The following is a 24050-nucleotide window of genomic DNA, read 5'->3' on the forward strand; positions in this document are numbered from 1 at the left end:
GTTATATTTTTAAAGTTTCAAACAACTGCTGAGAGCCTCTTGAAATATTGGTGTTTCATTTCAAATCATATGATGGACTGGTGGATCAAAGGTCCATAGGCAGGTAGCAGGCTAGTGGACATGGTAGTGCATATTTGGGATTGTCTTCCCTGGAAACAGCTCCTGGAAGAGAGCTTGAAATTCAGTGATTTTTTTTTTCTTCTTTCTGCCAGACATGGGATCCAGGATCTTAAAACTGGGGCCAAGATGATATCGGATATCTCTCGAAGCAGGAGATAGAGATCCCAACCACTGCCATTTTTTATTTGACTACAAATAATTTGGCGGAGTAAATGGATAAGTGTGCACTGGCCTTTCTTCCTTAGGACTGTCTCGGATAGTGGCACAGGTTTAGAAGACATCTCGTTTGCCATAAAAAAGTTAATCTTGGCAAGAGTCATTTGCCTCTCTTGAACCAGTTGTTGTAGTACTAGTCTGAGCACTGTGGGTATGATGCCCTCATGAAGGTCATGCATGACGTCTGGTGCAAACATATAGGTAATTGCAGATGGCACATGATTTAGCTGAGAGAAGCGATAAGCTTTTTAAAAACCATACATCGAGGGTCACGCATGGTAAATTACTCTTCAGGGATTTTTGAGCAAATGTCCCCCTTGGTAGCCAAGCAGACTGCAGACCAGAGGAAACGTTTTTGCTCAAACATGCAACTGCAAGTGCTGGGAGGTTATCTCCTGAGATTGTTGTGATTGTGCCTCGGAAGGTTTTGTTTTCACCATTGCATGATAACTTCACACCCAGTGTTTCCAATTCCTGGATGTCACGTATCAAAGGCTTGAATACATCTTCGTAATTGGTAACTTGTTTTTGAATAAGGCAGTGATGAACCAATGTGGGGAGGCACATATTTTGGAGTTGGGAAGTATCCTTGTGGTCAAGACTTCCTAATCTAAAATACACTGTGGTCAATTTGTGCTTTCCTTTTTTAGAACCCAGTGGATTTACAACACCCAATGAATCCACATAGAACTGTAGTCGGAGGCTCGGATTTCTTAGGGTGGGATTTGATTTGACCAATTCACCGTCAGTAAAGTCTTCCAGAATATCATCATGTGTCTTTTGGTCTTGATTCAAGGTGACTCGGACCTCTTCATTACTATTTTTTAATTTTTTTTGTATGCTGACCAATGGGATGTATTGAAATCACCTTGTTTTATAACCTTCAATTGGCCTGACCAAAACCAATTATTTCACACAGTAATGCTCCAGCATTCACTCAGAGCTTATGCATTCCTCAAATACTGCAGAGGTGTTAAGCAAGTCCCTGAGATCATCTTCAGACACATGTATTTGCTTATTTGTAAGGTGAAACCTGAGGGCATCACTGTAGTGTGTCATACATGTATAAAAAATGGTTCTGAGGTCCTCAACAATGCTATTCTGTACCGTAGTTGGGATGCAGTGTTCTTCCCTGATTTTCTAAATAAGAACACAGATGTTATTTTTCAGACCATCCATTAGCTGCTCAGTGTTGATCTCTGTGGCTTGAACATGTTCAGCCTCTGCCAGACTCTCTACATCGCTCACGTTAAAATGTGGTTCCTGCTGGTGATAGATGCCAATATGTGTGAGTAGTCTGGACACAGAGAAATTATGTTAGTTGCAAAGTGGACAATTTGAATAGAGTTGGCATTCTTCAGACAGATTGTGAGCCTTGGAATGATGGGATGGAGATCATAGGTACTCAGCCACTTGCAGACATCATCAAGGGACCAGTCTTCCACAGCCACACTGAAATTCAAGTTGACACTCAAAGCAAAAGTAAAATGTATTAGTGTTGAGGCTAAAACAAAATATATACCACTCTTTCCAGACAACCACCTGTCCTCCTAATGTGTATTTATGGTTGTTCCATAACGAAGCAGAGCTTGTCAGGAAAGGTGAAGATATCTCTCATTTATCTGATGCCATATTTGTTAGTAGGGGACATTATGGGATTCTGCAGTCCCACATTTAAGTGTTGACTCTGATAATATGATGCTCCAAATGGGACATATAGTTCTTCTTCCGTGTCAACCCAAATTGGCCTATTAGAGTTCTCAATAAGGAAAGCCTATTTGGGCTGATAAAGGCTTCTTGATATAATTATATATTAGGGAGCTTTAATCCTCCCTTCTAAGTTTTAGCCTGTAATCGAGCTAGGTTAATCCTTGTCCTTTTAATAGCCCAAATAAACTGAGTAATCATATTGTCTATGGTGTTAAAGGTGTAGGAAGGTATGGACAGTGGAAACGTACTGATGATGTAATTCAGTTTACAATGAGATTTGTAGCTTATCCCAGTTCTTAAACTGGAGTTGAATTTTGTTCAAATATACAGAATGGAAGAAAAAAAACATTTCCCTTCCCCTAAGAAACAACTTATCTTCTCACATACAAAAAGAAGATAAGATTACACCAGACATTCACCATTCAGTTAGCACTGGAAAAGACAAAGGAATTACACAGTACATACAATATCTTTCCAACCATAATCTTGTTTCTTGCTTCCAGTTGTCTTTTGACCAACGTTTCTTAATTTGAATTATAAACTGGGCGGTTCGAGCCCTGAATGCTGATTAGCTGACAGCCGCGGTATATCAGACCATATACCACGGGTATGACAAAACCTTTATTTTTAGTGCTCTAATTACGTTGGTAACCAGTTTAAAATAGCAATAAGGCACCTCGGAGGTTTGTGGTATATGGCCAATATAGCATGGCTAAGGGCTGTATCCAAGCATTCCTCGTTGTCGTGTATAAGAACAGCCATTAGCAGTGGTATATTGGCCATATAGCACACCTCCTTGTGCCTTATTGCTTAATTATACGCACGATGCCCTTTACTCACAAGCGCACTGCTGGTTCCAAAACTAACCCCTCTATTGACAAGGGTTCTTCAAAGTTTTTTAACCTTTGTAAACACAAAGGTTAAAAAACAAACTGATGGCAGAGTATAGGTTCTTAAATGAACCCTAAGGTTAATTTTCTCACTAAATTATCCTAAAGAATCCTCCAGGAACCTTTTCTTTTTAGAGTGAAGAGCTGATCGTGGACTACAGGAGACAGATCAGAGATCACACCCCCATCTACATCGACAGGGCCACAGTGGGGATGGTTAAAAGCCTCAAGTTCCTTGGCATGCACATCACTGAGGACCTGAAATGGTTCCATCACAAAAGCACAACAGCGCCTCTGCTACCTCAGGCGGCTGAAGAAATTCGACATGGCCAATAAAACTTCTACAGATGCACCATTGAGAGCATTCTGTCGGGCTGCATCGCTGCTTCGTACAGCATCTGCACCGTCCTCAACCGCATGGCTCTTCAGAGGGTGGTGCGGTCAGTCCAACACACCATCGGGGGCACGCTGCCTTCCCTCCAAGAAGTCAAGAAGATCATTGAAGACCTCAGCCAAACGGGCCACGGACTGTTCACTCTGCTACCTTCTGGCAGATGGTACAGGTGCATCAGGCTTGGAAACAGCTTCTATCACCAGGCCATCAGAATGTTGAACAGCCATGACTAGCCGTCAACCTGCCCAGTACTCTGCCCTGTACCTTCCTGATTTTTATGCACACATACTCCCACACACTCACACACACAAGCTCACAGACACCTGCAGTCACATATACACTAACACATGCTTAAGGCCATACTCCCAAACACATACACAGCCAACGCTGCTGTCCCATGTACAGTATATATAGAGACATTAAACACATGACACTCCTCGTTTTCTTTTTTACTGTTTTTCACGTATTTATATACTGTATTCTTAACATAGCTCATTCTAATACAGTATATCTACTGCTGTAGGTTGCATTTTTGTTATTGTTTATACACACCCAGTGGTGATTTTAACATGCAAATCTTGGTGGGGAAAAATGTATATAATGTTTAGATGCATGCCAGCAAAGCCACTACACAACACAACACTAAACAATATATTAATTGTACTATAACGGTGACAAACGGTACCTACAAACTGTTAGGGCCTACATAAAGCTATCCCAACAGCAGAGTCCCAATAGCAAGGTCCCAACACCTTACCACTGCTACACCTGGCTATCAGCGGAGCCTTGTCTGGCAGCGAAACAGTTCATTCAGCCTCATTTACTGCCTTTTAAAAAAAACATAGCTGACTTGGTTTTTACTGACAATTTATATGTACAAACTATGGCATAAGGGGACGGCGAGCAGATAAGAGGTTATCCGTAATGTCAATGAAGACAATGAGCGAGCTAGGACAGACTTAGTCAATATAACTATTTGTTCAGCGCTTTTGAAATGTACAGCGACAGAATTCAGAACATGGGCTGTTCTTACAGTATTCTCCCTGTACACCAAGTCAGAACCGTAGGATAAATAAAGGGGGCATATAAGCAGACAATGAAAGCTCTTACAATATTCAATGATTACATTTATCTTAAATAGGCTATAGGCTACATGTGTACCACCAAGTCAGAACAGTAAGTCGTGAGGGAGGAAAAATACCAAATTATTAGGGTGGCACATTGGCAACTAATAGTTTACTACACAACATACACTTAGTATTACTTTCTTAGCTACAGTATACATATCTCCCTGGCATATTACATAATTTATGCAGCAGCATACAAGACATTTTTGGACTCACCTTGTTGTGCTGTGTTCACTTGAACAGGAAGGTGGCGCGGCGGTCCTTTGTGGGCAAATTTTGATTCCAAAGTCTGGCATTCTCTGGATTTATGGTGCTTTCAAGACAACTGGGAACTTGGAAAAAAACAAGGTCGAATCATGATGACGTCAGTGATCTTCAGGTCGGAGCTCTAGAAAGATGCTCGAGTTCCCGACTTGCAATTCCGAGTTGGATGATCGTTCAAAACTTATTTTCCCAGTCTGAGCTTGTTTTTTTTCCAGAGTTCGCAGTTGTCTTGAACTCACTGAAGTCACATTTCCCAGTTCTGAATTTCCAGTTGTTTTGAGCACGGCAGAAGTAATGCTGGATTGACAGCATGGCCAATGTTGAATGTTTATCCTTTTAAGCTTGGAAAAGAGACCCTTAAACCCAGACTTGGGACCACACAGTCACTCAAAAGCTTGCATACAGTACGGGCCCGTAATCAAGCTTAATAAAATGGCTCCTCCTCAACCTCAAACCCCATGCACTGATTGGCCAGGACAAGTCAACAAGTAAGGAGAGAGAAGCAAAAAAAGAGGATAGAGCCACAGAGAGATTGAATGAAAGAGCGAGTGAACAAAAAAAGAGGGAGAGAAGAGGAAGCGACGTAAAGACTTGAGTGACTCCCAGCTGTGCATCGGTAAGGGCCGCTCTCTCTCTCCTCCCTCAGAAGATGAAAGAGTCCACCTCTAAGCCAGTGTGAAGGGGAAACTTCCCCCAGTACTAAAGTTGCTCCAGCTCTTTGGTTGAAAGGAAGCGTGCCAGAGCTCAAATCGGCTTTGAGAAATTAATCCCTGTATTGTGGCTGGGGCATAAATAAACAGGGGACAGTGAGGGGACCTGGGAGTGTGCATGTGTGTACAGTGAGCTAAGGGACAACGGGCCTATTCTAGGTGAAAGTGTGCACGCACACTCGCTCACTGGGGAGGATAGACGTGTTGAGGCTTTGAAGAAAGTGTGCGTGCGTGCGTAAGAGGGAGAGCTAGAGAAAGGCTATAGGGTTAAAATGAAGGAAATGAGGCAGAGAAAAGCCTGAACAATCATCCTGTGTACTCCTGGGAGAAAAGGCTGAACAATCCTCCTGTGTACTCCTGGGAGAAAAGAGCAAGAACTTCACTTATTCCTACATCACACTCTTTATTCCTTTCACGTCTCTTTTACGTCTTTCTCGCGCTCTTTAGCACAGGTACAGCATAGAACAAACAGAGTCATTATGGCCTGTAATGCTCGGATCTGGCCTTGATATGATCATAAATCCCTCCTCATTCACTCACTCTTCCTGATGGAAGAGACTCCATTATCACCAAATCCCCCCCTGTCTCTCTCCATCCACTGAGAGGTGCTCAAGTTCAGTCCTGCTAAATCACAGCTTTCCATTGAGCTCAGATGAAACTGCGTGACCGCCATGCGGCTGGAAGCTCCCCTCCCTCTCCTTTTTATTAGTTCTTGCTCTGTTTGTCTCTGACTGAAGACAGTCAGACCATCTTCACCTTGGATCTATGCTTGTGCCGTAGTTCTCTCTATCGCTTTATTTTCCCCAATACACTCATCTCAGTCTCGCCATGCTTCATCTCTCCCGTCTGCCCTGTCTCCCATTCATCCCTCTCTCCCAGTGCCAGGAAACAAGCAAAGACCCACCATTCCTCTCATTCTCTCTACTCTGTTTTTACCATCAAATGTACTTCATCTTTGGGTGATCTGTGTCTCATCCTGACAGATAGGAGATTTAAAGAAGGGCCATCCGACTGTGTTTTTGTGCTCAATCCCGCTCAGCGAAACAGCAGTGGAGAATGATGTTAAACTGACATGGATAATTTGACCTTTTGGTGTTCGGGATAGAGGGTATTTGTTTGATTGCCAGGAGGGAGTTATGGCTGGGCTTGAAACTCCAAGGACAGAACACTAATCTGCTGTTTTAGAAACGGCTCATATAGCAGTATGACACTGCCTCTTTGTGGTGGAATTGTGTATTACTCACATTGCACACAATATGTTCTGTACTCAATACTGCATGCATATAAACAACAAATACCAAATCTAAACTCTAACAAAGGGGTGGTGCAATATGGGTAATTGTTGTGCCAAAAGCCACACAGAATGTTCCAGGGAAAGTTATGAGTAGTTATTTAAGCATTAATTTAGGAATTTATCTACTAATTTCAACATTTTGATCATGAACCATCTTGCAACCGAGCCTAAAACCTACCTACCATTATGCAATTTATATTGCTATTAATTGTGACATTTCATCAGTTCATGCTTTTGGTCTTTATTTTTTTTGTACAAGAGGATATCTGATGTTTTGGATTGTCACTCATTGATGTTTCAACTCCCCATTGAGTAACTTAAATGAACAATGGTTCCCATACATTTAGTTTTGCATTCAGTAAATGCATGCATTCTACAAAGAACTAAAGTTGTTTCTTGAACATCTTTCCTCTGATTTTTTCTTCAACTAAATTACCATTAAAATAAGTGCAGTGAGTTTGACAACGCGGCTCAGATTGAATCCCTGCTCTGGTGGAATAAGAGTTTCTTTTTAAAGCAGTCTGGCACCCCACACATTTCACCCTACATTTTAATGAAGCTTCTACAAGCCCGTATTCTGGTAACTGTGTGGCAGGGTTCCTTCTGCTGTGACCAGTGTGAGAGCTAGAGTTAATGGAAACATGTGAAGCTATTGCTCATTGATGTTTAACGTGTACATAAACCTGTCAAACTGACACTTAGCGACAAATTGAATTCCATGGGAACTTGATTTGCCTGGAGTCTTCATGAATAATGCACCCTCCAGAAACACAAATGGGCAGGTGGTCTCAGGGAATCTAAGCAGGCAAACAGTATTGTCTAGTTGTCTGTGATTACAGCATATAGAAGCGATGATGGCAATGGGAAAACATGAAAAGGTGGTTGTATTTCTGTACTGTATTACCAGAACGACCCCAGGTCGTTGTAGTGGAGAGTTAAGTTCCTCGGCGTACACATCACGGACAAACTGAAATGGTCCACCAACACAGACAGCTTGGTGAAGAAGGTGCAGCAGTGCCTCTTCAACCTCAGGAGGCTGAAGAAATTCGGCTTGTCACCAAAAACACTCAAACTTTTACAGATGCACAATCGAGAGCATCCTGTCGGGCTGCATCACCGCCTGGTACAGCAACTGCTCCGCCCACAACCGGAAGGCTCTCCAGAGGGTAGTGAGGTCTGCACAACGCATCACCGGGTGCAAACTACCTGCCCTCCAGGACACCTACACCACCCGATGTCACAGGAAGGCCAAAAAGATCATCAAGGACAACAACCACCCGAGCCACTGCCTGTTCACCCCACTATCATCCAGAAGGCGAGGTCAGTACAGGTGCATCAAAGCTGGGCCCGAGAGACTGAAAAACAGCTTCTATCTCAAGGCCATCAGACTGTTAAACAGCCATCACTAACATTGAGTGGCTGCTGCCAACATACTGACTCAACTCCACCCACTTTAATAATGGTAAAATTTATGTAATCAATTTATCACTAGCCACTTTATATAATGTTTACTTACCCTACATTACTCATCTCATATGTATATACTGTACGCTATTACATCTTGGCATCTGATGTAATTAAATGTATCACTACCCACTTTAATTAAACAATGTCACTTCATAATGTTTTCATACCCTGCATTGCTCATCTCATATGTATATACTGTACTCTATTGCATCTTGTCTATGCCGTTCGGCCATCACTCATTTATTTTTATGTACATATTCGTATTCATTCCTTTACACGTGTGTGTATATAAGGTAGTTGTGAAATTGTTAGGTTATATTACTTGTTAGATATTACTGCACGGTCGGAACTAGAAGCACAAGCATTTCGCTACACTTGCATTAACACCTGCTAACCATGTGTGTGACAAATACATTTGATCTTCATCTAGGCTACAAACAGAAAGCAGTGGTTCCCCAACACAAATAAAGACATTCACCAGAGAGAGTTGAGTTTACTTTGAGAAAAGTAAATTATATTTACATTAAAACAAAGTATTGTAAAATTTCACTGAATAAATCTAAAATGCATGGACCTCTAAACATTTCCTCATCCACACGGTACAATACAAGTTGAACTGGCAAACCTCAACCACAAGAGGACAGACAAAGTGTTATTGATGAGACGAAGGCATGCAGCATATCCTTCTCTTTCACTCACAGGGCACACAAGTAACTTTAAAACATGTTAGACTACTTGAGGGGAAGTGTAGTTAGGGGTTTATTAACGTTGCTCATATTAAATCTTGACATTTATTTCATATGGAAGACTGCATCCCTGAAAAATAGCCCGTTCCATGTTTGGTCTCACATGCTTGGCATCCATTTGAAAACATTTAAACCATAACAGTAAAGAGCGCTAAGATAACTACACAAAAGCAGATTTGACAGCTATTAACAACTATGTATTAAAAGAGAAATATACAGAGACTTTTTCGTGTACAAAAAAAGGCCATACGGTGAAGAGGTCATTCGGAGGATTCACACAGCGTTGTGAGGCGGTTCTGTGGAGAGAAAAGTGAACGGGAGTTATGCTAACGGCTACTGTTTACACAGGTTTGACAAAGAAATCCACTTCAAAACTGCTCAGTAAACATGAGGAATATGTAAACGCCGTCCTAGACAGACGTGTTCTGAAAGAAGACAGGTGGAGGATTATAATAGATACCGCATTATAAAACACCCATACGATGTGCAATTCACATTTCTATATAACAAAAACACATACCATTTACAGTACTGAAAGATGGGATGGCGTTATATTCAGGGTTGTTCTGAACAAAATGAGCACATACTGTGAGGAGAATTTGCCATGAAAGATATACCTGAATGCCCACACAACTCCCGTTTGGGCCAACCAAAATGACAATGCATCTCTAAAGTGCCTTGTGAAAGCTCAACACTCGCTCTTATTTTGACACTTAGCTAGTCATGTTGGCAGAAGAACAAGCTTTCAAATGGCGCACCCCGATCCAGATATGTAAATTGGACCGTTGATGTGCAAATGTAATCTTTAGTGTACATCGTTTGGAGATTTCTCCATAACCTGTTCGCTTTCAACTGCTTTTACGGTTACGCATAATGCATCCCTTTTTCTTCTGTTAGAAGCATGACATATAGATATGGCCATATTGTATAGTTCTATTTGGTGAAGACCATACCTGAAGCAGACGGATGCTCCTCATGGCTGTCTCATCCAGCTGTCCCAGGTCCACAGTGTCCATCTGACTGGCCAGCAGCTGAATGCTCTGGAACCAAAAATACTCAGGTCAGCAGAGGAACTTTATCTTAACACACAGGAAATGTGCCAATCAATCACGTGGTCAAGTACACACACACATATATATATATACATATACATACATACACGCCTTCAAATTAGTGGATTCGGCTATTTCAGCCAAACCCGTTGCTGAGAGGTGTATAAATCTAAGCACACAGCCATGCAATCTCCATAGACAAATATTGTCAGTAGAATGGCTTTCCTGAAGAGCTCAGTGACTTTCAACGTGGCACTGTCATAGGATGCCACCTTTCCAACAAGTGAGTTTGTCAAATTTCTTCCCCGCTAGAGCTGCCACAGTGAACTGTAAGTGCTGTTATTGTGAAGTGGAAAACTCTAGAAGCAACACTTCGCGGCTCAGCCACAAAGTGATAGGCCACACAAGCTCACAAAATGGGATCACCGAGTGCTGAAGCGTGTAAAAATAGTCTGCCCTCATTTGTAACACTCACTACAGAGTTCCAAACTGCCTCTGGAAGCAACATCAGCACAAGAACTGTTCGTCGGGAGCTTCATGAAATGGGTTTCCATGGACGAGCAACCGCACACAAGCCTCAGATCACAATGCCAAGCGTCAGCTGGAGTGGTGTAAAGCTCGCCGCCATTGGAGTTTGGGGCAGTTGAAACGTGTTCTCTGAAGTGATAAATCACACTTCACCATCTGGCGGACAAATCAGTTTGGCGGATGCCAGGAGAACACTACCTGCCCGGTGCCAACTGTAAAGTTTGTTGGAGAAATCATTATTCCTGGGGCGGTTTTTCATTGTTCGGGTTAGGTCCCTTAGTTTCAGTGAAGTGAAATCTTAACGCTACAGCATACAATGAAATTCTAGACGATTCTGTGCTTTCAACTTTGTGGCAACAGTTTGGGGAAGGCCCTTACCTGTTTCAGCATGACAAAGCAGCACAAAGCGAGGTCCATACAAAAATTATTTGTCGAGATCGGTGTGGAAGAACTTGAATGGCCTGCACAGAGCCCTGACATCAACCCCATCGAACACCTTTTGGATGAATTGGAACGCCGACTGCGAGCCAGGCCTAATCTCCCAACATCAGTGCCCGACCTCACTAATGAACTTGAAACTCTCGACCCGCTCCACTACAGCCTCGTCAATGTGAATGGGGGTGTGTTCGGCCCTCCTTTTCCTGTAGTCCACGATCAGCTCCTTTGTCCTGCTCAAGTTGAGGGAGAGGTTTTTGTCCTGGCACCACACTGCTAGGTCTCTGACCTCCTCCCTATAGGCTGTCTCCATCTTTTGCCAATATCAGTTATTTTTAAGTCTTGGTTCCAATAGTTTCTATTTTTTCCTTAGAGATTGTCAGTTGGATAGGTTCTCTGTAAGGTTTTGTATATCTTAACTAACATATGAGTATCTTTTTCTGATTCAAATAGGATTCTCTCAGCAGTGTGCTGATGACAAATCTTTCAATTTGAAATTATGATATAAAACTTAAGTTGCATATATTTGAAAATGTCTACATTGGTGAATCCAAAATATATATATTTGTTGTATTATGTCATGGAAATAATTGTACACATGTAACAAACAGGGGTTAGTGAGGGTATTTAGCCAAGTCAGATGGTCGTGCATACTGTTCAGTAAGGATCAGTCTAAAAATGGAAGGCTGATGGTAGCCCGCTTACCTCTCCGTTCCCCACAGGGACATTGATGACGATATCATTACTGCCTCCTGAGATGGGGGAGCCGTTGACCGAGATACTGTAAACCCTCTCCTTGTGGCGGGGTATCCTCACCGCTGGGGTCTTGGGAAGCCTGGGATATATGACGACGACAAGTCAAGCAGTGTCCACTAGCACAGTGGTACCCAAAGTGTCCCAACTGGAACGTTTTACTAGGGGAAAGATTGGATAGACTGTTCTCTAAACAACAACCAGCTTTAGGCAAAACTTGTCATGGACAAGCCGCAGAACATTACCTACTGCCACTTTACCTGGAGTCGAAGCGTGGTGTGATGAGAGGGGTAGGGCCCATGAGGGAATTGTCCAACATGTTCCTAGAAGGAGTGACCAGTGGCTTCCTACTGGACCTGAACACAAGTGGCAAATTAATATTAGCAAGTCACACTAACACATGCTAAAATATTTGCAGATTCCGTCTGAAAGGGTCTTACTTTCTGATGGACGAGTTCCGCTTGCTGACTGACAGTGCTTTGGCTCTCTTTGACGTCGGAGGTTTCCTAGTTGATTTACCCTGAGAAATAGAGAAGAAATGGGCGATGAGGCAACAGTGCAAGTCTTCAGCTTGAGCTAGACATGGCTTGGCACTAATTATGACTTGGGCTATAATTTGGAATAAAATGCAAGAGCCTAAAAGAAAGGAGGCTATTGAGGACTACATTGAGTCTGTGAAACTAAACACACGGTAAGTCTCCCTAACCTTGCCAAAAAAATACAGCACTAACCTTCTTCCCTGTGGCCGTAATAGTGTTCTCCTCATCCTCTGAACTTGTCCTGGCTCCACCCCTTTTCAACGTTGCTGCAGAGGGGAGCAGAGTAACTTTAACATCCAGTGGGATTCAAAGGAGACACATAACCTAGCTGGTATGTAGCAAATACTTACCTTTTTTAACAGTCTTGGGGGGAATAGTATGGACTTCAGCCATAATGCTCTCCACTTGGGCAGCCTCCTCTACTTTCTGGAAGTAGACAAATAAGAGTGAAGAGCGACTCTGGCTGGGTGACATTTTCTGTGGTGTCAAAACCATGGCCCGACTTAAAAACCAACAGTTTATGAAATATTCCATTTTAATTTAGAAAACCCACCTTGGCATCCTCCACTGGTGACACGGGTGACTTTGGTTTCTCTGACTCTGAAGGGATGAAGGAGAAGTGGCAGTTTGTCAGATAAAACATATCTCTAACCCACCTTTCGCCAAATCGAAATTAAAATCATGTCACATGCGCCGAATACAACCGGTGTAGGCCTTACCGTGAAATGCTTACTTAAGCCCTCAACCAACGATGCAGTTAAGAAAAATAAGAGTTAAAATAGTATCTACATTTTACCCCAAAAAAAGTCCAACAAAAAAAGTTGCAATAAAATAAATAACGAGTGAGGCTATATACAGGGGGTACCGGAACAGAGTCAATGTGCAGGGTACAGGTTAGTCGAGGTAATATGTACATGTAGGTAGGGGTAAAGTAACTATGCATAGATAATAAACAGCGAGTGGGGCGGCAGGTAGCCTAGTGGTTAGAGTTTTGGCCCAGTAACCGAAAGGTTGCTAGATCGAATCCCCGAGCTGACAAGGTAAAAAAATCTGTCGTTCTGCCCCTGAACAAGGCAGTTAACCCACTGTTCCTAGGCCATCATTGTAAATACCAATTTTCTTAAATGACTTCTAGTTTAAAAAATATATACATATTAAAAAGCAGCAGCACAAAAGGGGAGGGGTCAATGCAAATAGTCCAGGTAGCCATTTGAGTAACTGTTCAACAGTCTAGTGGCTTGCTGGTAGCTGTTGAGCCTTTTGGACCTAGACTTGGCGCTCCTAGACTTGGCGCTTGCTGTGCGGTAGCTGAGAGAACAGTCAGGTGCATGCTTCTTCACTTAGCTAGCCATCTAACTTACCACAATGCTCAAGCCAGTTCATCTGTCTCACTGCCTTAGGCATCTTGATCACAGCCATGTTGTAGAAGTTGTCTGCATCTTTCAGGAGGCTGTTTGTCTTCTCCTTCAGCCTTTCAACAACGGTTTTAACTGCAAAGACAACGTGTGATTGGATAAGTTACACCAAAGTGAATTCACAAACGTTGTTTTATGTTCATATAATGTTAATGGCTAGCAGCAAACTTGCATCTACATGTTCTTTGTCATCCATACCCTCACTGTCGAAATCTTCGAGAAAAGCCTCCAATTTGTCCAACTTGGGATTTTTACGTTGTTTGGTCGTCCTCTTTGGTCGTCCCATGACTCTGTACATTGGTAACGTACACTAAATTAGTAATGGTGCAAAACAGGTAAAATGTTGCTAGTTACTGTTAGCTAGCCCTTTTCCGGAAATGTTGTTAGCTTGGCATGCATCGCTAACGTTAGTAGTTAGCCAGATTGATTGCTACCCGTTTAAAAATGACTTTCACTTCAGATTTGAAATACATACAATGCAATGTTATTCTAAACATTGAGATTGTTTGACACATTTAATTTCATGATGATTTACCTGGCGATGTTTTCTTTATTTTTCTAGTTAGCGAGTTAATCCTGCTGCTCCCTCTCTTTCCAGTTGGCGAAATTTTCAAATTTCCACGCAGACGCAGAAAATGCCGGCGATCAGCCAATAAGGATACGCTTTTGCTTGGCGTCATTTTTGACCTATAATTTCGAAGAACGTCCATGTTTACGTCACTTGTCCTGAACGTAAACTAGGAGTCCTGCGTTATTGTCGCTTTACCAAGTATTGAAGAAAAAAAAGTCCGCTTGGAGAACAATGAAGAAAGTATGGAATTCAGTGTTGGCTGAATGCAAGCCTTTAATGGTTTCACTTGGAAACATAGAAGAGCAGTTGAGGGCGTTTCAAAAGATCCAAATCGCCAACACCTCTCTTCACACCTTTCCTGATCTTGCACCAGCGTCTTCACTTCAAGCTCCTACAGGCAGTGGACAAAATGGAAGATACATGGTAGCTCACTCCATAAACTCATGAGAGAGCTTGAAAACATTTTGTAACCACAGATGACCCTCTTATTTCTTACAGGTGTTATCTCCAATCTGTGCGAGATGCTATCAGTAATCAGGTGTCCGGTGCGTCCCTGTTGTATGAGCAGAATATAGACACCCTTGCTACTTGCACCCAGAGATCTGCAGTCGCTCCATCCATCGCTGACATGTTGGAGCGGCTTCAGGATGCGGGGTGTTACTATCGTCAACAGTATCCTTTCTGTGTCATTGTATTACTGTACCATTACTAAGGATGCACAATAAATTGTCATTGTGAGCATGCCACTAGACTGCATACTGCCGAGGAAGGCTTGATGCTGAAACGCATCATTTCAGTTTGTGGCATTATAAATCTTGAAATCTACCATTTGGTAAAGGTTGTCCTATTGTTGATTTGTGTGAGAAAGATAGTTTTCATCATCTGCATGCACAGGTTTCTGAGAAGAAAGAACGTGCTGCGGACACTGAGGGCTGATGACCTCTGCCTTCGGGAAACTGCTCCCAAGAGGTCTGGGTCCCTGAAAACAATGAGTGAAGAAGCGAGCATATCAGGTAAACCTATATATGGTGCTCTATTTTCCGTATATAGAGTGCCTTCAAAAAGTATTCACACCCCTTGACTTTTTCAAATGGATTTCATTGTAATTTTTGTCAACGATCTACACAAAATACTCTAATGTCAAAGTGGAAGAAAAATGCTTACTTTAAAAAAATATATATATGAAAAATAAGACACTAATATGTCTTGATTAGACAAGTATTCACATCCTGAGTCAATACAATGAATGAATGAATGACATTTTATTTTTGTGTCAAAATCGCCAATTGGCAACCCATCCCTTATGGGATTAATTGACACATTAACAAACATTACAATAATTCACTATGGTAATTAAATGATCATTCTTCTTCTGGCATTCTCTGCATTGCGCATCACATGAAGAGTGAAAAAAATACAATACATCACTACATAATAGTCAATAAGATTATCCAAACAATAATAACATCCCTAGAGAAGTACAATAATACACATACATACAGTTGAAGTCGGAAGGCTCACCACACACGCCTTCCATCTCACCTCACAGGGTTCCCAGCCCATGTCCCCTGTTATTTCAAGTATAGTTGCAAACTTGTGTACACCTAAAAAGTAACGTACTGCTCTGTTATGAACATGTTCGTTTTTAAAATACCTCTTAGCACCCCACACTCCTGCTGAATAGTCCAGAACAGGACACACGCATGTCTGATACAGTTTGGAGTACATGGCATAACCAATATCTCAGTGTTTTTGTTTTTCCTATAACTCCTCCAAGAGCTCTACTTGCTGAGTGGGCCAGGGCAGTTGTTGCTTATAGAAAGGTAATATGTTCATCAATAAAAAGACCCAAATATTTATAAATGCTAGTAAACTTCAGAAAGTCTTCAACAAAACAAAGCTGAAGAACACTTCTCTTAGTGCCGGTTTTCTAAAAGTCATTATGTGTGTTTTTGTCTGGTTAATCACGAGTCTCCATCTTTTACACCAATTGCCTGCACATAATAACATGTTCTGCGGGTCTTCTTCAGTTTCTGCCATCAAAATAATATCATCACATATTAAAGGATACTTAGCATTTCATCATCATATCTTACTCCAATATTTAACTGTTTCATTTATGTTGCCAAATCATTTAGAAACAAAGCAGACAGTCGGTGATAAGGCGTCTCCTTGTTTTACACCCGAGGGTGTGGGAAACCAATCTGTACCACATTCATTAACACGCACACAAGCAATTGGTACTTTGTAAAGAGACTGGATTGCTTGATGAAATTTCCCATCAACCCCTGTCTTTAACAAACTATAGGCTAAAAGATCCCTATTTACAAAATCAAAAACTTTCTGGAAATCAATTAAACATGCAAAAGTAGGCTTCTCTTCATGTAATCTATTTATTGTACAGACCGAGAAGATATGATCTATACAGGCTCTGGATTTCCGAAAACCCTTTTGTTCTTCTTGTTTTGGTCCTCCAAAAATGTAATTAGCCTATTGTTGAGGATGGATGAATATAATTTCTAAACCGTACTTAATAAACTTATGCCTCTATAGTTCAGTGGCACTCTCGGGTCATTTTTTTTTAAAGATTTGGGAATGGGATTCACTATAGACTTATACCAAGTGGATGGCAGTATACTGTACTCAACACATTTGGAGCAAAATATATAGGACGTCAATTAATTTAGGGGATTTTAAAATCTCATCAGGCAGTTCATCAATACCAAACGCGTTCCCATTTTTTGCAGCATCAATCACCTTCTTAACTTCTGCCGCAGACAGCTCCTCATTTAAATACGGGTTACATACAGTTGAAGTCGGAAGTTTACATACACTTAGGTTGGAGTCATTAAAACTCATTTTTCAACCACTCCATTAATTTCCTGTTAACAAACTATAGTTTTGGCAAGTCGGTTAGGACATCTACTTTGTGCATGACACAAGTCATTTTTCCAACAATTGTTTACAGACAGATTATTTCACTTACAATTCCAGTGGGTCAGAAGTTTACATACACTAAGTTGACTGTGCCTTTTAAACAGCTTGGAAAATTCCAGAAAATGATGTCATGGCTTTAGAAGCTTCTGATAGGCTAATTGACATAATTTGAGTCAATTGGAGGTGTACCTGTGGATGTATTTCAAGGCCTGTCTTAAAACTCAGTGCCTCTTTGCTTGACATGGGAAAATCAAAAGAAATCAGCCAAGACCTCAGAAAAAAAATGGTAGACCTCCACAAGTCTGGTTCATCCTTGGGAGAAATTTCCAAACGCCTGAAGGTACCACTTTCATCTGTACAAACAATAGTACGCAAGTATAAACACCATGGGACCACGCAGCCATCACCCCGCTCAGGAAGGAGACGCGTTCTGTCTCCTAGAGATTAACGTACTTTGGTGCGAAAAGTGCATATCAATCCCAGAACAACAGCAAATGACCTTGTGAAGATGCTGGAGGAAACAGGTATAAAGTATCTATATCCACAGTAAAATGAGTCCTATATCGACATAACCCGAAAGGCAGCTCAGCAAGGAAGAAGCCACTGCTCCAAAACCGCCATAAAAAAGCCAGACTACGGTTTGCAACTTTACATGGGGACAAAGATACTTTTTGGAGAAATGTTTTCTGGTCTGATGAAACAAAAATAGAACTGTTTGGCCATAATGACCATTGTTATGTTTGGAGGAAAAAGGGTGAGGCTTGCAAGCCGTAGAACACCTTCCCAACCATGAAGCACGGGGGTGGCAGCATCATGTTGTGGGGGTGCTTTGCTGCAGGAGGGACTGGTGCACTTCACAAAATTGATGGCATCATAAGGCAGGACAATGATGTGGATATATTTTGAAGCAACATCTCAAGACATCAGTCAGGAAGTTAAAGCTTGGTCGCAAATGGGTCTTCCAAATGGACAATGACCACAAGCATACTTCAAAAGTTGTGGCAAAATGGCTTAAGGACAACAAAGCCAAGGTATTGGAGTGGCCACCACAAAGCCCTGACCTCAAACCTATAGAAAATCTGTGGGCAGAACTGAAAAAGCGTGTGCGAGCAAGGAGGCCTTCAAACCTGACTCAGTTACACCAGCTCTGTCAGGAGGAATGGGCCAAAATTCACCCAACTTATTGTGGGAAGTGGAAGGCTACCTGAAACGTTTGACCCAAGTTAAACAATTTAAAGGAAATGCTACCAAATACCAATTCAATGTATGTAAACTTCTGACCCACTGGGAATGTGATGAAAGAAATAAAAGCTGAAGTAAATAATTATCTATTCTGACATTTCACATTCTTAAAACAAAAGTGGTGATCCTAACTGACCTAAGGGAATTTTTACTAGTGTTAAATGTCAGGAATTTTGAAAAACTGAGTTTAAATGTATTTGGCTAAGGTGTATGTAAACTTCCGACTTCAACTGTATATAAGAGGGTTCTAACATTGTATTTTCCAGTTTAGTTCTCAGAGAACATATGTCTTTATAAAAATCTTCCTCAAAATGTCACATTTTCGTTACCTGAGAACAAACTAGCAAACCGTCTCCCACTCCTTAAGTACCTGTGTAATATCAGAATTCAGCCCCCCCTGCTCTTCCATGACTTCCATTGGAATTTTCTTATGTCGTTTTGGGCCCAACTTGTTTATTTGGCTCCAAAACGGCTGAGGATTTCTTGTCTGTATCTCCTCAAGGTGTAATAACTGTCCTCTCTGATATCCCTGTTTAAATAGGCGCAGTCTTTTATCAAACACATGCTGTTTTTTCTTAAATTCCTTCCTACACTGTTCTCTTGTATTCCTATCTTTACACTGTACAAGTAAGTACTCAGCCTTGCGCATTACTGACCATAGATCCCTTAACTCATCATTCCAATAAGGCTTGTTCGGCTTGTATTCTTTATTCACATTTTTCAGAATATATACTATCACAAAATGTTTCATACCACACATCTAAATCAAATGTTGTTTCTTGGCATCTTTGCAGAGTTTCGATGAGTTCCACCAGAGTTCTACATGCCATTTCAGAACATAGAAAGTAATTTGGCACATTTCTTTTCTTACATTTAGGCCTATGCGGGGTATGTATATTTTGCCCCGTGTGATGCACACCAATACCTGGTAGAGAAAGTTTGTGGCCAACAGAAAATATCATAAATAAGAGAGAGTGATCAGGAAGTCTACTTTTTTCTCCAATTAAGTCAAAACATCCGCATTCTTCAACCATCACTATAGGAGATAACACCTTAAATTCCAAGCAAGTTTCTATACTAGACAGTGATATAGTCCACCACAGCTTTTCCTTTGCCAAATATGGACGTAAAGTAATTGCTTAAGGGTCATATCCTTCCATTAATGATACACATTTTAGAGTCACAAAGGAATTCTAATAGAGTCACAAAGGAATTCAAACCGCGATGGACTATCATCAATATCATTTATATAGTCATCTAACCTCCCAATTCCACTGTTAAGATCCCCACACATGTAAATAGCATCTGCTTCTGTATATTGGTATACTTGACTTAACAAATGACTATAGGAGGATGCATCTCTACCCCATGTGGACTGTTCAGGTGGCAAATAGCATGAAAACGCAACAAAGCAATCTGACTCCCTATGTTCAAAGCGCAAACCAATAATTCCTTCTATGGCTTTATCGATAAGTTCAATTTTATATGCTTTCATCATATCAGGCTTTACACATTTTCCCACAGCCCCTGGGGGCTTTCACGTGAGTGTTCCTCTTGTGTCCATACCATACATACCCTTCAATGTCAATAGTTTCTTGCCTACGCAAATGCTTTTCATTTATTGAGATAATGTCTGCGTTTAAGGATTTTAGTATTATTATTCGTAATTTATTGTTCAGTGTAGTCCATCCGTTAACATTCCAATGTGCTATTGAAATCAAATCTCGTAGTGGATGGGAAGCCCCTCGGTATGTAGTAGGTCTGTCCATCCCTTGTCAGCGTTGTCCTGGTTGATCTCGTTTCATGACCCGTCCGCTTCCCGTGACAAAATAGTAATTTCCTCCTGGTATTTCTCTCAGCAGCGTCTTGAAGTTCAGTTCTGTCAGGCGATCAGTGTGACTTGTCTGATCGAAGGAAGACTGTTATAATCAGGACGGTCTCGCAGCTTTTGTTTTTTTCCGTAACAGAGCCACTTTCTCCTCCACAGACCGACACTCCACCTTCACAATCAAATAAAATGTAATTTCATTTGACAACCCCGGGACCTTTACCTCTCCATCATCCTCTCAGCTGCAATCACCTCTGTTTCGCAGCCTAGGCCTACCGATATCAACTGGTTCACTTTGGAGATTAGGTCCTCGTTTTCATCAGCTGGCAGTCCTGCCACTATTATAGACACGTCTGGGTCGAATTTTGTTGCTTTGGCAGCGCCTATTCTCTCAGATTATAGGATTTCTACACGGGACTCCAGACGTCCAACTTCAAGAGCTGTGTGGTCTTGTAGCTGCTTCTTATTATTCTCCAATTGAGTCAGCAAAGCTGTATGATTGTCCTGAATTACTTTCTCCAAAGATGCACGTAAACTATCAACTTTACTATTCATTCCTTTTTCAATACTCAGTTTAATTTCGTCCATCTTCCTTTCCATTTTTGTACCTAGACTCATTATCTTCGTCATGAGATTAGCCATGCTATTGGCACTTTCTTTCTTTGATAAATTCGGCTAGATGCTTTTCTCACCACTGCGTAGATTTCTACCGGAGCCCATATGTTTTAGCGGTTAAGTGTTTCTGTTATTGCTGTTCACGGTAACGTTAGATAGCCCGCTAAATGTAACGTTATAGCTAGGCTAGCCAGATTACTCGCCAAACAATCCCCGACAAGTATGTCTGTTGACTGTCTTTCACCCTCACCTGGGTTTCAGCTTTTTCATTTTTTATTAATTTGTAAACATTTCTAAAAACATAATTCCACTTTGACATTATGGGGTATTGTGTGGCACATGTTCGAATCACCGGCGATTGCAGCTGTGAGTCTTTCTGGGTAAGTCTCTAAGAGCTTTGCCCACCTAGATTGTACAATATTTGACCATTATTCTTAATCAAATTATTCAAGCTCTGTCATGTTGGTTGTTGATCATTGCTACACAGCCATTTTCAAATCTTGCCATAGATTTTCAACACGATTTAAGTCAAAACTGTAACTAGGCCACTTATGAACATTCAATGTCGTCTTGGTAAGCAACTCCAGTGTATATTTGACCTCTTTGATAATTGTCCTGCTGAAAGGGGAGTTTGTCTCCCAGTCTCTGTTGGAAAGCAGACAGAACCAAGTTTTTCCTCTAGGATTTTGCATGCGCTTAGCTCTATTCCATTTATTTTTATTTAAAAAAAAACTCTGGTCCTTGCCGATGACAAGTATACCCATAACATGATGCAGCCAGCACCATGCTTGAAAATATGAAGAGTGGTACTCATTGATGTGTTGTTGGATTTGCCCCAAACATAACACTTTGAATTCAGGACAAGAAGTACATTCCTTTGCCACATTTTTTGCAGTATTACTTTTGTACCATATTGTAAACAGGATGCATGTTTTTGAATATTTTTTATTCTGTACAGGCATCCTTCTTTTCACTCTGTCATTTATGTTAGTATTGTTGAGTAACTACAATGACGTTGATCCATCAAATTCTGCAACTGTTTTAAAATCACCATTGGCTTCATAGTGAAATCCTTGAGCGGTTTCTTTCCACTCCAGCAACTGAGTTAGGAAGGACACCTGTATCTTTGTAGTGACTGGGGTGTATTGATACACCATCCAAAGTGTAGTTAATACTGTAACTGTAACCAATAGGTGCCCTTCTTTGCGAACCACTGGAAACCCTCTCTGGTCTTTGTGGTTGAATCGGTGCTTGAAATTCACTGCTCGACTGAGGGACCTAACAGAATTGTATGTGTGGGGTACAGAGATGGGGTAGTCATTTGAAAATCATGTTAAAATATATTGCACACAGTGAGTCCATGCAACTTATTATGTGACTTGTTAAGCACATGTTTACTCCTGAACTTATTTAGGCTTTCCATAATAAAGGGGTTGAATACTTTGATGCAAGACATTTTATTTTTTATTAATGTGTAAACATTTCTAAAAACATAATTCCACTTTGACATTATGGGGTATTGTGTGGCACAATCTCAATGTAATCAATTTAAAATGCAGGCTGTAACAACATGTGGAAAAGTCAAGGGGTGTGTATACTTTCTGAAGGCACTGTAATTACCCTTACTGAATTTAATAAACAAATGTGGTTATTCTGCATCCTCTTTCAGGTACACTGTTTTAAAGTGTCCTTTTTCATTGAGTCCTAGTAAAACGAGAGCTACAAGATGTTCGCAAGGGGACTACCCGGTGGATGTGATTCTCTACTTTTCAGATGGTCTACAATTGAACAAAAGACTCAGTAATGGGTTGGAGGGTAAAGGAACAGACTGGGTTCGGGTTGACTTAGACTTTGTCTTTGGATGTGTCTGATAGGAGCAGAGCACCTGGATGTGAACAAGGCAGAGGACCATGAGGCAGGCAGAGCATGTTAAGAATTGTCACAGAGCTCTGCTACAACAACAAAGACCAGGGCCTTATTCACAAAGCATCTCAGACAAAGGTCCTAGGAATCCTGATAAAAAAAACTGTTTTTAAAACCCCCAAAAATCTCCCAGCTCAGAGTAGATTTTAAGAGGATTTTAAGACTGCCCAGAGAAACTCTCAGCTGGTAATCACGACAGTTTAAGGTACCGCAAAGGAAAGATAGTGATGACACTCATTGACATTGTTTTTCCCCCATCATTTGCAACAATCGCAATCAGGCATCGCCAGCTGTGAACTCCATAGCACGCTTCAGACAACCACGGTGAATGTGACTGTACATGTTAATGTTGCAATGGGAAAACGTTTGATATAAATTCACGTGACACAATCACTTCTCTTATCGCCTAATATATTGGTATGCATAACCTTTTTTTTAACCAATTCTGATGGTTGTTAAAAGCATCATTTTGACAATATTGCCGTTATATCAACACACTCGTCACTCCCGTTTAAAAGCTAATTTGCTTTGGCACGTCGGCCTCAAGTCACTTGCCAATAATGTTGCATACAACTCGTGAAAGGTCTATCATTTTTATCGAACACAAAGTCAACAATCCCTAGATTCCTTCAAGTGCCCAATTTAGGCATCTTTTTTGTTAACGTGTTATTGCACTCCAAAGGGATAACGTGAAATAACAATGTATGTAATTCAATAATGGAAATACATTTATTTATTAACCTATTTGTTATAAGTATTTAGGCATATCATGTGAAATCATTGGTAAAGGCACAAGAGATACTGTTGTACTGTAGATCTAGATCATTTATGGATTGACGATATAGAATTATAAAAACAAGAACAACTCCAAAGCAATTGCACGTGGCGCAGGAACCACTGACTCACTGCATTTTTTGTTGTCGTTATTGATCAAGACACCTGCTGGTAACTTAACTGGTTAGGACAGCTCATGAAGTGTCCTAAATATCTGTCCACTAGGTGGGACTTATGACTAAAGAGGCTTCATGCATTGCTTTTATTTTTTTACCCATAAGAGAATTAGTGAAATGTCTCTGTTCTCAGCACTTATGACCAATTGTCTACTCTGAGATGCTTTGTGGATATGGGCCCTGAGCTAGAATAGTAGAACTTCTGACTAAGCAAAAAATGTATTCTGTGGAAAAACAATTGAAATGTCATGGAGTATAATGACATGAAAAATAAATAACATTTTTACACCCGTTTTACTTTCTCCTTTTATTATCTGGTTTATT

At 41.0% G+C, this 24050-nt stretch overlaps 2 protein-coding genes across 2 annotated transcripts; one reads left to right on the forward strand and one right to left on the reverse strand.

Annotated features, from left to right (window-relative positions):
• Window positions 1–8681: 8681 nt before the first annotated feature.
• On the reverse strand, window positions 8682–14288 carry borea (Borealin). The gene is given in 11 exon segments (NM_001140616.1): window positions 8682–9234; window positions 9892–9978; window positions 11659–11788; window positions 11967–12062; window positions 12147–12226; window positions 12438–12511; window positions 12596–12671; window positions 12799–12845; window positions 13607–13735; window positions 13859–13950; window positions 14196–14288. Coding segments are annotated over 10 exon segments (843 nt in total). The 5' UTR covers window positions 13947–13950; window positions 14196–14288; the 3' UTR covers window positions 8682–9198.
• A 76-nt stretch (window positions 14289–14364) lies between these two features.
• LOC106588266 (uncharacterized protein C1orf109 homolog) lies at window positions 14365–24014 on the forward strand. Its single transcript, XM_045709552.1, is given in 3 exon segments — window positions 14365–14681; window positions 14683–15244; window positions 22523–24014. Coding segments are annotated over 2 exon segments (480 nt in total). The 5' UTR covers window positions 14365–14462; the 3' UTR covers window positions 14944–15244; window positions 22523–24014.
• The last annotated feature ends 36 nt before the right edge of the window (window positions 24015–24050 follow it).

Source organism: Salmo salar, chromosome ssa27, assembly GCF_905237065.1.
Source record: "Salmo salar chromosome ssa27, Ssal_v3.1, whole genome shotgun sequence".
NCBI lineage: Eukaryota > Metazoa > Chordata > Actinopteri > Salmoniformes > Salmonidae > Salmo > Salmo salar.